At 38.4% G+C, this 12,259-nt stretch overlaps 1 protein-coding gene across 1 annotated transcript in view; it reads left to right on the top strand.

Moving 5' to 3' along the window:
* TENM1 (teneurin transmembrane protein 1) overlaps positions 1-8,963 on the top strand; it is a 785,358-nt gene extending 776,395 nt beyond the window's left edge. Inside the window, exons 32-34 of the mRNA XM_035008354.1 lie at positions 261-1,481; positions 2,247-2,389; positions 3,954-8,963. Of these exons, the coding sequence (XP_034864245.1) occupies positions 261-1,481; positions 2,247-2,389; positions 3,954-4,712 (2,123 nt within the window). The 3' untranslated portion in view covers positions 4,713-8,963. The remainder of the gene's footprint in view (positions 1-260; positions 1,482-2,246; positions 2,390-3,953) is intronic.
* Positions 8,964-12,259: the final 3,296 nt, after the last annotated feature.

Here is a 12,259-nt window from a genome sequence, read left to right as displayed (position 1 = left end):
GGCTGTTACTTAAATAGTTCCTGTAATTAAATTACTCTATAACTATAGCGTACAGTATTTTTTCGTATTTACTGACCACAGCTCTGAGCGTGTGTATCTATGAGATGATATGCCCGGGCGTGAAGTATCAGAGGTCAATCTCTAATATCTTATTTTGAATGTAAAAGCATCACTACTAAAGACCCTGACCCTAGATCCTTCTGATTGCTCGACATTACCCATCTAGCTCTGTTCTCATTGTTTTTATTTTGATTCCTCAGGACCTCTTATTGGACGCCAGATCTTCAGATTCAGTGAAGAAGGGCTGGTGAACGCTCGGTTTGACTACAGCTACAACAACTTCCGAGTTACCAGCATGCAAGCTGTGATCAACGAAACCCCTTTGCCCATAGATCTGTACCGATATGTTGATGTTTCCGGTAGAACAGAGCAGTTTGGAAAATTCAGTGTCATTAATTACGATTTAAATCAGGTCATAACCACTACGGTGATGAAGCACACCAAGATCTTCAGTGCCAACGGACAAGTTATTGAAGTCCAATATGAAATCCTAAAGGCTATTGCCTACTGGATGACTATTCAATATGATAATATGGGGCGTATGGTGATATGTGATATAAGAGTGGGAGTAGATGCCAACATAACAAGATACTTCTATGAATACGATGCCGATGGGCAACTTCAGACTGTTTCTGTAAATGACAAAACCCAATGGCGTTATAGTTATGATCTGAATGGAAACATCAACCTCTTAAGCCATGGAAATAGTGCTCGTCTTACTCCTCTCCGATATGACCTCCGAGACCGCATCACCAGACTCGGGGAAATTCAGTATAAAATGGATGAAGATGGCTTTCTGAGACAGAGGGGAAATGACATATTTGAATATAATTCTAATGGTCTGCTGCAGAAAGCCTACAATAAGGCTGCTGGCTGGACTGTGCAGTATTACTATGATGGGCTTGGGCGACGTGTCGCCAGTAAGTCCAGCCTAGGGCAGCACCTTCAGTTCTTTTATGCGGACCTGGCCAACCCCATAAGAGTTACTCATTTGTACAACCACACGAGCTCAGAGATTACATCCCTGTATTATGATCTCCAAGGTCACCTTATTGCCATGGAGCTAAGCAGTGGTGAAGAATATTATGTAGCTTGTGATAATATAGGCACCCCACTGGCTGTGTTCAGCAGTCGAGGTCAGGTGATAAAAGAGATATTGTACACGCCTTATGGAGATATCTATCATGACACTTACCCTGACTTTCAGGTCGTCATTGGTTTCCATGGAGGACTCTATGATTTGCTTACTAAATTAGTGCACCTGGGGCAAAGGGATTATGATGTTTTTGCTGGCAGGTGGACAACGCCTAATCATCACATATGGAAACAGTTGAACCTCCTTCCTAAACCATTCAACCTCTACTCCTTTGAAAATAACTACCCAGTTGGCAAAATTCAAGATGTTTCAAAGTATACCACAGGTATAAAACTTTACACTAAACTTGCAATAACTCCATGGTGTTTATCACATAATCTCAGTGCCTCTGTAAATATGCTTCCTCTTCCTGCCAGTTAACCCACAAGTTATTGTGCAGTCACTCTCTTCCTTAGTCTTCTAGAGGGAGCACAACTGTGCAAAGGGCATAAAACATGATGCTTCTGCATCCCAGGACACGTTTTCTTTCCTTTTAAGCTTTCTGTTTGTAGGTTTCACTGTTAAAAGCTTATATGAGGGGTGCCTGGGTGGGTCAGTCAGTTAAGCATCTGCCATCAGCTCAGGTCATGACCTCGAGGTCCTGGGAATGAGCCCTAGGTGGGGCTCTCTGCTCAGCAGGGAGTCTGCTTCCTCCCTCCCTCTTTCCCTGCTTGTGCTCGCTCTCTCTCAAATAAATAACATCCTTTTTTAAAAAAGCTTATACGAATAATTTCATAAAGGAAAAATTCAGGATTATGTTCCATCAAATAAATCTAATATTACGGTCTGTGTGGCCTCAGTACCATTACCACATTAAGAGTTTCAGTGCTGTAAACTGAACCTATCTCTGTGATTATCCATGAATCAAAAGGTATCCCAGTAGAGAGAGGATCCTATGTTTTAGAGCAGGTGATAGAAGGGGGAGTTTTATCCCTAACCTCCCACTGGCTGAACATTTTGAGGGCAGGAGAGGTATCGTTCAAGCTTTCCACAAAGCTTATAAAGTATGGGCTTCGTCATTTTTTTTTCTTTTATATTTTGTGCCTCACAGACATTGGAAGTTGGTTGGAGCTGTTTGGTTTCCAGTTACACAATGTTCTACCTGGATTTCCCAAACCAGAATTAGAAAATTTGGAATTAACTTATGAGCTTCTACAGCTTCAGACAAAAACTCAAGAGTGGGATCCTGGAAAGGTTTGTAAAAATTTTACCACCTCTGTTTATCTGAAAAAACAGACGAGCATCCAACACCATGAAATGGCATTAACATATATTTGCTTACTTATTTTTGAGTTATCTTGAATATTCACTGAAATGTCCACAGTTAATGAGGAGGTAGAAAAAAAGCTTCCATGAGGAAAGGATCAGGGAATTGGAGCTTTTAGAAAAGACAAGACTAACGTGGGATTCGATGCCCTGCTGCAGTAGACAAACAGGAGGAACTAAACTTTTAAAATTCCGGAACGGGCTGCCAAGGGCAATTATGGATTCTGTATAGAGAAAACTGTTCACTGACAGACATAAAAAACTTCAGATTTCCAACAGCGAAACAATTTAGGGTGTAGTGCATTAAAAAACATGGGAAGAACAGAATTAAATTATTCTGACAAAGAAAAAGTAGTAAGAGCAATGAAGTAAAAATAATAAATACTATAGGGGTAGAGTCTCTGGGAAAATAGGAATACCAAACTATTCACAGTTCAGCAGACAATTTCATCAAGAGTATGAGGTACAAATGAAAACAAAATAACTTTTTCTTTCAATTGAAAGAAATGGAGGACTCTTTGCAAAAAAAAAAAAAATTACTTAAGCAAAATAAAACTGAAATTAGGATGGGAGGGCTTGAAATTTAAGTGTAAAAAATTAGGGGCACCTGGGTGGCTTAGTCGGTTAAGCATCTGCCTTCAGCTCAGGTCATGATCCTGGGGTCCTGGGATCGAGCCCCACGTCGGGCCCCCTGCTCAGCAGGGAGTCTGCTTCTCCCTCACCCTCTGCCCCTCGCACCCCCCGCCGCTCATGCCCTCTCTTTCTCTCTCAAATAAATAAAATCTTTTTTAAAAAATTATAAGGGAAAGGCAAATCTAAATAGGTACTATAGGCTTATCCTGTTTTGTAAATACATATATAAAAATAATTTTGTAATTAAAAAGTAATTAACAGTCCTTTTTATAATTAAAAGTCCTTTAAAAAAGTTAATCAAAATGTTGAAATTGCTGAAACTTTGTTGTGGATTCTCTTCTTTTTATTTCCTAGTATGTTTGAAAATGCCCATAATAAAAAGGGTTTTTTTTTTAAGTCCACGTAAGAAGATCAGTGAACTTCTTGCTGATTTGCTGTAGTTATGTAGAAGGTTATAATCTGTTTAAAAGCAAGAATAAGGCCTTAAACCCTCTCTGCTCCTCACTGTGGCTAATGTATCACACCACGTACAGTAACAAACAGCTAGTGAGTATTAGTTAAATTGGTGAAGTTGAAATGTCTTTGTTTCGGGGGAGCTGGACCCACTTAACTTGAAGTGACTTCTAGTTCTGAGATTCTATGATACCAAATTTGAACATACTTCCTTATGTTTAACTCACCAAGACCTCAAGAAGTATATGCCAGGTGACCAAGTAACCTGTTAGTCTTGTCTTTGCCAAATCGCTGATGAAGAGATTCCAAATTTGGCTTCTTGTGAAATCACACACCAGCACGGTAAAGCAAGAAGGGGCTTTTCACAATCACCAAGCATTTGCACTGTGCCTTTCTTCTTTCCTAGACTATTCTGGGTATTCAGTGTGAGCTCCAGAAACAGCTCAGGAATTTCATTTCCTTGGACCAACTTCCTATGACTCCCCGATACAATGATGGACGGTGCCTTGAAGGAGGGAAGCAACCAAGGTTTGCGGCTGTTCCTTCTGTTTTTGGAAAAGGTATAAAATTCGCCATCAAGGATGGCATAGTAACAGCTGATATTATAGGAGTAGCGAATGAAGATAGCAGGCGGCTTGCTGCCATTCTCAATAATGCTCATTACCTGGAAAACCTACATTTTACCATAGAGGGGAGGGACACTCACTACTTCATTAAGCTTGGGTCTCTGGAGGAAGACCTGGTGCTCATCGGTAACACTGGGGGGAGGCGGATTCTAGAGAACGGTGTCAATGTCACTGTGTCCCAGATGACTTCTGTGTTGAATGGGAGGACTAGACGGTTTGCAGATATCCAGCTCCAGCACGGGGCTCTGTGCTTCAACATCCGGTATGGGACAACTGTCGAAGAGGAAAAGAATCACGTGTTGGAGATTGCCAGACAACGTGCTGTTGCCCAGGCCTGGACTAAGGAACAAAGAAGACTGCAAGAAGGGGAGGAGGGTATTCGAGCATGGACAGAGGGAGAAAAGCAGCAGCTTTTGAGCACTGGGAGGGTACAAGGTTATGATGGGTATTTTGTTTTGTCTGTTGAGCAGTATTTAGAACTTTCTGACAGTGCCAACAATATTCACTTTATGAGACAGAGCGAAATAGGCAGGAGGTAACAAAAAAAATCTCTGCCTTTGCGTCACCAAAGACTGCCTGTTTTTAAAACATAAAATGGTTTATTGTATTGGTTTTCTAGATCAGAACTCTGTATATGTAAATATGGAGGAAAAACATATCCAACTGCCTTTCAATGTGACGGAAGATGGTATTTTAATATTGTTTGTTTAAACTCTTTAAGAAATGACAGAGATTTTTAGTTCTTGTGTGGCAGTATTCAAAATAACACAAGTAAAAGAGCTAAAAAAAAAAAGTTTTCAGAAAGCACCACTTTAAATTTGTCAGGCCATGCATATGTTCAAATATAAAGGACCCAAGGTTCTCTATCTCTATTGTGACACGGAATTTCACGTTTAACTGTTGGCAGAACTTGTGGGCTATTTGAAAATGTGGTGCGATAGTATTCTGAACCTTGCTTTTCGAAAGACTGCCAGCCCTTTCACATTTCCCAGATCCGTTATAGGAAACTTACAAACAAGTGTAAAATGTCCTCAGCCACCATCTCCCAGAGTCAGGACCCATTCGCCCTTCCTCCCTGATTATTCCTCCTTGCTTGTTAAAGTAAATGCCATGTTGTTGTGCTGTGTTTTGGCGTGTGGTGGCTGGGTTCTGCCTACCACGCCTCCCTATGGGTGTGGTAACAGGACTGAATTACCACTATTTGCTTGTGTGTACATGATACCAAGGCAGCTGGCCAGTGTAACTTCTCCCACAACCTGTTTTGACTACTTTTTTTTTTTTTTACCAAATTGTAAGCATAGCTTTTATTAACCTGGGTAGGAATTTCTCATTTATATATAGGGTGTGTTTTTGGTCATAGTTTCACCCTAGTGATTCTGTATTGATACACTAATCCAGTGGTGTTGTGCACACGGAAGGTAATTTACTACAAATGATTCTGGTACAAAAAAATAAAAGAGGCTTTAGCAGGCATACGTGCCTGGAATACCGATAAATACGTTCACTACTACTGCAGAAATTCACAAGAGCCAAAACCTTTATAAAAACAGACCTAGTACTAAGACGAAAGGAAAATACTAAAGGGAAGACCAAACCAAACATTACAGTAGTTGCTGCCACATTGACTCATCCCACTTAGATTTATCTTTCAAATGTACAATTCTGTATTGAACATCTCCCAGCCACAGTCAGGAAATTTAATTAAACGAACCCTTTCCAATCTAAAACATTTCAACTCATTATAGAGAGGCAGACTGTTTTTTTACTAAAATAATTTGTACGGTTAGTTATTTTGGTTCTCTGTCTTTACCCATTTATTTTTATTTAATCATCTGTCCTGCCTGGGAAAATAACTATTTTCCAGGAAAGCTTATTTTGTTCCATGATCAGTTAAACTTTGGAAAAAGATCAGGATTAGTGCTAATATCAGCTGCAGTTTCTCAATCTTTATGAATCCTGTAGTAAAAAGAAGTCCCTTGGTGAGCTGCGAGATTTGTGCCCAGTGACAAAGAGACAGTTTGTGAAAACGCTGTGTAATTGTAAGTTACCACAAATGAAAATACATGACAGCACAATGTGGCCTGCTGAAAATTCCCCTGAGCCAGCTTCAGCACCTTTCATCACTGGGTCTGCACATTCGCTATGTCTGAAGGAGAATTCATGATGGAATGTTACAGTTTGGATTCTTTCCAGCTACCTAAATGCAGTGTGGGGTCATTGCCTTGCTTTGTGATGACAGTCTTCTTTGAAAATATGCAAAGTCAGAATTCAGGCTCCTGTTAAGGTTTTTAAAGAGTCTGATTTCTTACTCCACCAAGTGGAAGGACAGAAAGGCAAGGACCTGCAGACAGCAGGAGAGGGTGGATCCAAACATTTCATTTTCAAAAACTTCACATTGGGATTACCACATTCTTACGCATGTATTCCGAGAGAAAGACAGAGAGAAAGAGAGAGAATTCATGATGAACTCCTCTCTCTTTTTAACTGGAAGCACACCAGCTCAAGAGATTACTGATAGAGACTACAATCATATTACTGTGTTGTTTTTTTCCCCCTGAATCAGGCCTGTGTTAGTGGTACAGTATTTATTCAGCACGGGATTCTAAAATTATGAACAAACTTGTTGAAAATTTGAATACCTCCACACCAGCCTAAAAATGGACCTTAAGTTCCTAGAAACTCTGAAGTTCTTTTAAATCAATGGAAAAATAATTTGCGAACTGTATATAGAGAGTGCATTCATAAATGTGATGATGTATTTTATCACTAATCCAAGATGTCAATATTAGAGTCTATTTTGCTTATATTTTAAGCGATTATTATACTTTTTTGCAATTCACTGATGATGTATCATTTTCAAACTGCTTTAAATATCCATTAGGAACAAATATTTGAAGCTTTTACTTAATAGTGATTACCTTGAACTGTGCATTTCTAGTTTGTAATACATATTTATTTAGTTTGTGCCTTTAGTTTCTTAAAGTTGTATTATATTCAGGAAATGCACTTTTTATCACTTATAGCTGTGGTTTTAATACTGCCTTGAACTATTATTTTTCTCTTTACCACTTCCAAAGTTTTTGGGAGGAAAGAGAAAAAAACCCAAAAGGTTAGCACCAATGAACAGTAAATCTAAGAGAAACATTTTGGCATTTCTTAGTAAGAACGTGGAGATATTGGGTACATCGTTCAGCTGAATACAAGGAATGCCTTCATAGATTTGCAATTCTGAAGTTTAACTTAATGAAAGAACAATTTGTTTGCATTTCCTGATGAAAGTAAATGTATCTTAAAGGGAAATATTTGAATTTCTCATACCCAGAGCACAGGCAGCTGACACTGCATAACCACACACCATTCAAGCACGTTCGAATGAGAGCACGCTAGTTGGGGCTCTCATGAAGAACATTCTGGGCTGGAGGCAGGGAATACTCTGTGGTTGTTTCTTTTTCCTAGTTAGGCCCACTTTACTTGTGCTGTTTTGTTTTATTTTGTTTCGTTTTGTTTTTACTCTTGCACTACGGTCTAGAGATCCAAATGAACTGCAAAGTTTGCAGTTTAACAGACATTTGATTACATTTATTTTTAGTTGTCATTCTAATCATTATTGATTAGAAGCATGACTCCTGAAGGAAAGGGAAATAAAGCCCAATTCATCCTAATTTCTAGCAAAACACTCACCATATAAATAGGCATATGTTTTATTTTTAACCCAGCAAAATACTGTATAAAATAAGCGTGTCCTTTACTGTCAATTTATCTAGAAGATCTATAATATATAGACTATATATATATAATATAATATATATACAACATAGCCAAATGTATAAAAACTTGACAATGTATAATTTGGAATTCACAGGCTAACTACATAGAGAGGTATAAAATTGAATGATAATTTTTCTAAGATTTTTCTTTTTCATAACTGTTGACACAGTTTCAAGCATTCTATCATGTTGTTCCTACTCTTTTTTTTTTCTTTCCTTTTTTTAAAATCTATTTTTAACCAGACCAGGCCCCACTGTAATATCACCTGAGAGAGTCAGGGCGAAGTTTTTACATTTATAAAGATACATTCCTGTAAGGGCAATTGTAATGGAAGCAAAAGTATAGGAATCAAGTATTGAAACACATTCTTTGGAAGAGACTGGAGTGTATTCTAGCTTGTGGAAAGACAGAAGGCTACAGATTGGATGCGACATTCTTGTTTTCTTGGAGGAACTCACATACACGTAGCTGACCTGACTAGTACTTCAGATCTCAGACTGCTCTTCCACAGCCTTCTGTAAGGTTCTTTATTCTGCAAAGGAAAAAACAAAAAAAAAAACAAAAAAACAAAAAAGACCAAAAAAACAAAAAAAAACAAAAAACAAAAAAGCAAAACAAAAAAAACCAGAAAACAACAAACAACAAAAAAGAATTCAACCACAAAATAGTGACTGTTAGTTCAGTGTGTCCTTCACGTGAAAGCTATTAAGGACCAAACCTACTACTGTGTGTACGAAGAAATTACTTCCTAAACAGTAACTGAAAATAGTTAGTTAAACTTGCTGTGGATTTTGTCTTGGCAGTTGTCATCTTACATTATTTGTCAAAGGAAATGTGTTTGGCAGTTAAAAATCTTTCCTTAGATTTAGTGGTGGACTTTAACCTCTTAAATAAATGTTAGTATATCAGATTGTGTCCTTGAAAAATATTTTACTTGTATGAATCATGACAATGTCTAAATCTTTACTCTTCTTCTGGCAAAAGCATCGGTAAGAAAGAAGGTGAAAAAGAGAAGTATAGCCTTTACGTCAGAAAAATATTCTTTTTAGCTGCTTACTTTCTCATCAACAGTAAAGATGTTTACAGTGTATGGCACTTTCAGTTTCTATATAACAACAGTTAGAGGTTCTAATCATACTGAAAATTGTGTTATAATGGCGTGAGCCATGTTGCTAGGAAACAATAGGTTCCAATTTTGTATTCCTGCTCTCACTCCTGTGCTGAAAAGTGACTGGATACTGTACAGGTTCATGTTCTCTGGCTGCAGTTAAATGGTCTTTTGCATTTTGCTCTGGCTTTCAGGCCAGAAGCATGCATTTTTCTACAAGAGCATCACAACAACGTGCTGTAAATATTTAAAGTTCAACATTATGTGTCGATATTTGAAAGAAAAAAGTACTTTGAATATTTCATTTTTAAAAAATAAAATTGCAAATGAACACTGCGGCCCGTTTTATTCATGCGCCAAACTGCATTCTCGAGTCTGTCTGGTCACCTGACAATTGAAAAGTAGCTCCCTAACAGAGAACAGTAAAACTGCATCATCTTGAAAATGAAGGTGCAGAAATCAAAAAGGCACTAATCCTAAGCAGATGTCTCTTCATTTTTATTTTTCGTACAAATAGGATCTCTGACACAAATGACCATTTAATAAAAAAAGAAGAGTAGCTTTTGCAAGTTTAAATGCCTCTAGGCTATTAGTTTAAAAAGGTTTCTTTCTCTTGTCGATGCCTTTCTGAGCAATGGAAAGAAAATGAAGAATTGCGAAACGGGTGGGAGAGAGCTAGGAGAGCAGAACACGCAGATGCATTGGCAAAAAAGTGAATGGGGGAGAGAGGCAGTCAGGAAACACTAAAAAACAACAGCTCGCACGTCCCGGGCAGTTCCAATGGCCATTTGGCACTTATTTTTCATGAGAACATATTTACGAGTGACACTGGGAAAGCAGGCCAATAGAGCTTGCAAAATTCAACTTGATAGTAACAGGGCACCCATTGTCCAAACAACCTGTTTGTTTCTGAAAGTTGCTTGGAATCCTGGAATTTACATCACCCTTAAATGCCCTGCTGCCTTTTTATTCAGTGATATATCCAGTAGTCTCCCCTTATCTGCAGTTTCACTTTTCAGGGTTTCAGCTACCTGCAGTCCCGCAGTAAACCACAGTCCAGAGGCAGATGATCCTCCTCCTGAAGTTGTCAGAAGGTCAAGAGTAGCCTAACACTGTCACAATGAGTGCATCATTCCCCACACTTCCTCTCATCACATAGGCATTTTATCACCTCACATCATCGCAAAAAGGGTGAGTGCAGTACAGTAAGCTATTTTGAGAAAGACAGAAACCACATTTGTGTAACTTTTATTACGGTATATTGTTATAATTGTTCTATTTTCTTACTACTTATTGTTGTTAATCTCTTGCTATGCCTAATTTATAAATTAAACTTTATCACAGATATGTACATATAAGAAAAAACATAGTATATATAAGATTTGGTACTATCTATGGGCTTGGGCATCCATGAGAGTCTTGGAATGTATCCGCCGCAGGTGAAGGGGCCTACTGGGACACAGATACAGTGAAAAGATTCATGGAGCAGAAGACAATCCCGATTGTTCCAACACAACCAGTCAGCAAAAAGCAACAGGGTCATGGGTGGGAGGGCGAAAATATTAGTATCACCTAGTCATTTTTTTAAAATAGCCATCCTACCCCACCCTCAGTGTGCAAAAAGAGGCAAGAGCTCCTACATAGAATCATTAAACGAGAGAACAGATTTCTCCATATTCCCTCCCTACTCACCCTCATTATTAGAGATCTTTGAATATCAGTGCTACTTAAATTTTTAGCAATATTACTTCCTCAAATTTATATAATTCTAGTACCTCAATAATCCTGGGAGGTGAGCAAGACTTCATTGTTCCTACTTGGCAAATGCAATAATAGTAACAGACTGACTTACCTAAGGTCACATGGATAATCTGACAAAGCTGAAAGAATTCAAATCTCGAGGCACCTGGGTGGCTCAGTCATTAAGCGTCTGCCTTCGGCTCAGGTCATGATCTCAGGGTCCTGGGATCGAGCCCCGCATCGGGCTCCCTGCTCCGCGGGAAGCCTGCTTCTCCCTCTCCCCCCTGTTTGTGTTCCCTCTCTCGCTGTCTCTCTCTCTCTCAAATAAATAAATAAAATCTTAAAAAAAAGAATTCAAATCTCAAATATTATGTTGATGGGCTCTCTCCAGTCAATCGGTTTTGTTGTATCTTTCTACATAAAAATACTCATTTAAGAGGCCAACGATCTAATGATGAAAATTCTGCCTTTTGCCACAAGTTTGGCCAATGACCCCAAATGATGAACGTTTCCAAAGTGGGTAGTTTAACTTCACCCCTAGCTGCAAACCCTAAATTAATGGTATCCCATTTACTACAAGGACAAACATAGGCGACAACGTTGGATTTATAGCTCTCTAACAGGAAGACTAGGTATCTTGTAACCTTGAAATGCTCAAGGGCAAATCTGGATTTTATTATTAATAGACTCTGGCTGAACTCAATAAAGTGAATCAAATAAAACATGAGCTGATGTCCAAACCTTCTTAACAGATTTTAAAGCTATTTCTCACATTTTTAATTCTCTATCCGCTCTACCACAAATATCTTCAATCCAGCCCTCCATTTACACTAGAAGTCTTAATCAGAGGCATCCTCTGTAGACTTCTTCTACCTATGTACTACCACAAAGCTTACTTGCTTGTAATAGCCAAACTGACAATTACCTAAGCTTGTCTCCCTTACTGACCTTATCTCTTAAGAACAAACTCAGAGGAAATGAATGAGTGTTTGATAAACTGTCATGTTCTTGTGGGCTTGCTGACACACTTTTTTTTTCTGAAGAAAGGGGTACACTTGGAAATATATGTGCATTTTTCTATCTTGACTCAGCATCTTACAGGTATATGTTAGCATGGCAATATTTTAGATATGGCAAGAATATGACCTTTCTGTAAAGCCGCAAGCTATTATGTACTGGGAAATAGCAAGAATGCTTATGCTGGGAGAGAAAAAGTGAAAAAAACTTTATGAGTAAAAGGCCAGCAAAAGAAGACAGTGGGTAGGCACATCAACTGGAAAGTTTGACAGTAGCAGACCCAGAAAAAAGCACTTACCTTTTTCAGGGATCTGTCCAATAAGATAAGATGGCTTTCATCAATGCTTTGTTTAATATATTCATAGCACCTATCTCTGAATATTTTTTTAAAATATTTTAAGACAAATTAGGTAAATAAAGCTTTCAAATATTTTATTGAAATATGAAAGACCA

The sequence above is a fragment of the Mirounga leonina genome, unplaced genomic scaffold (genome assembly GCF_011800145.1).
Source record: "Mirounga leonina isolate KUSES-001 unplaced genomic scaffold, KU_Mleo_1.0 Mir_101664, whole genome shotgun sequence".
Lineage (NCBI taxonomy): Eukaryota > Metazoa > Chordata > Mammalia > Carnivora > Phocidae > Mirounga > Mirounga leonina.
The sequence above is the reverse complement of the archived record's forward strand: the minus strand, read 5'-3'. Positions and strand labels throughout refer to the sequence as shown.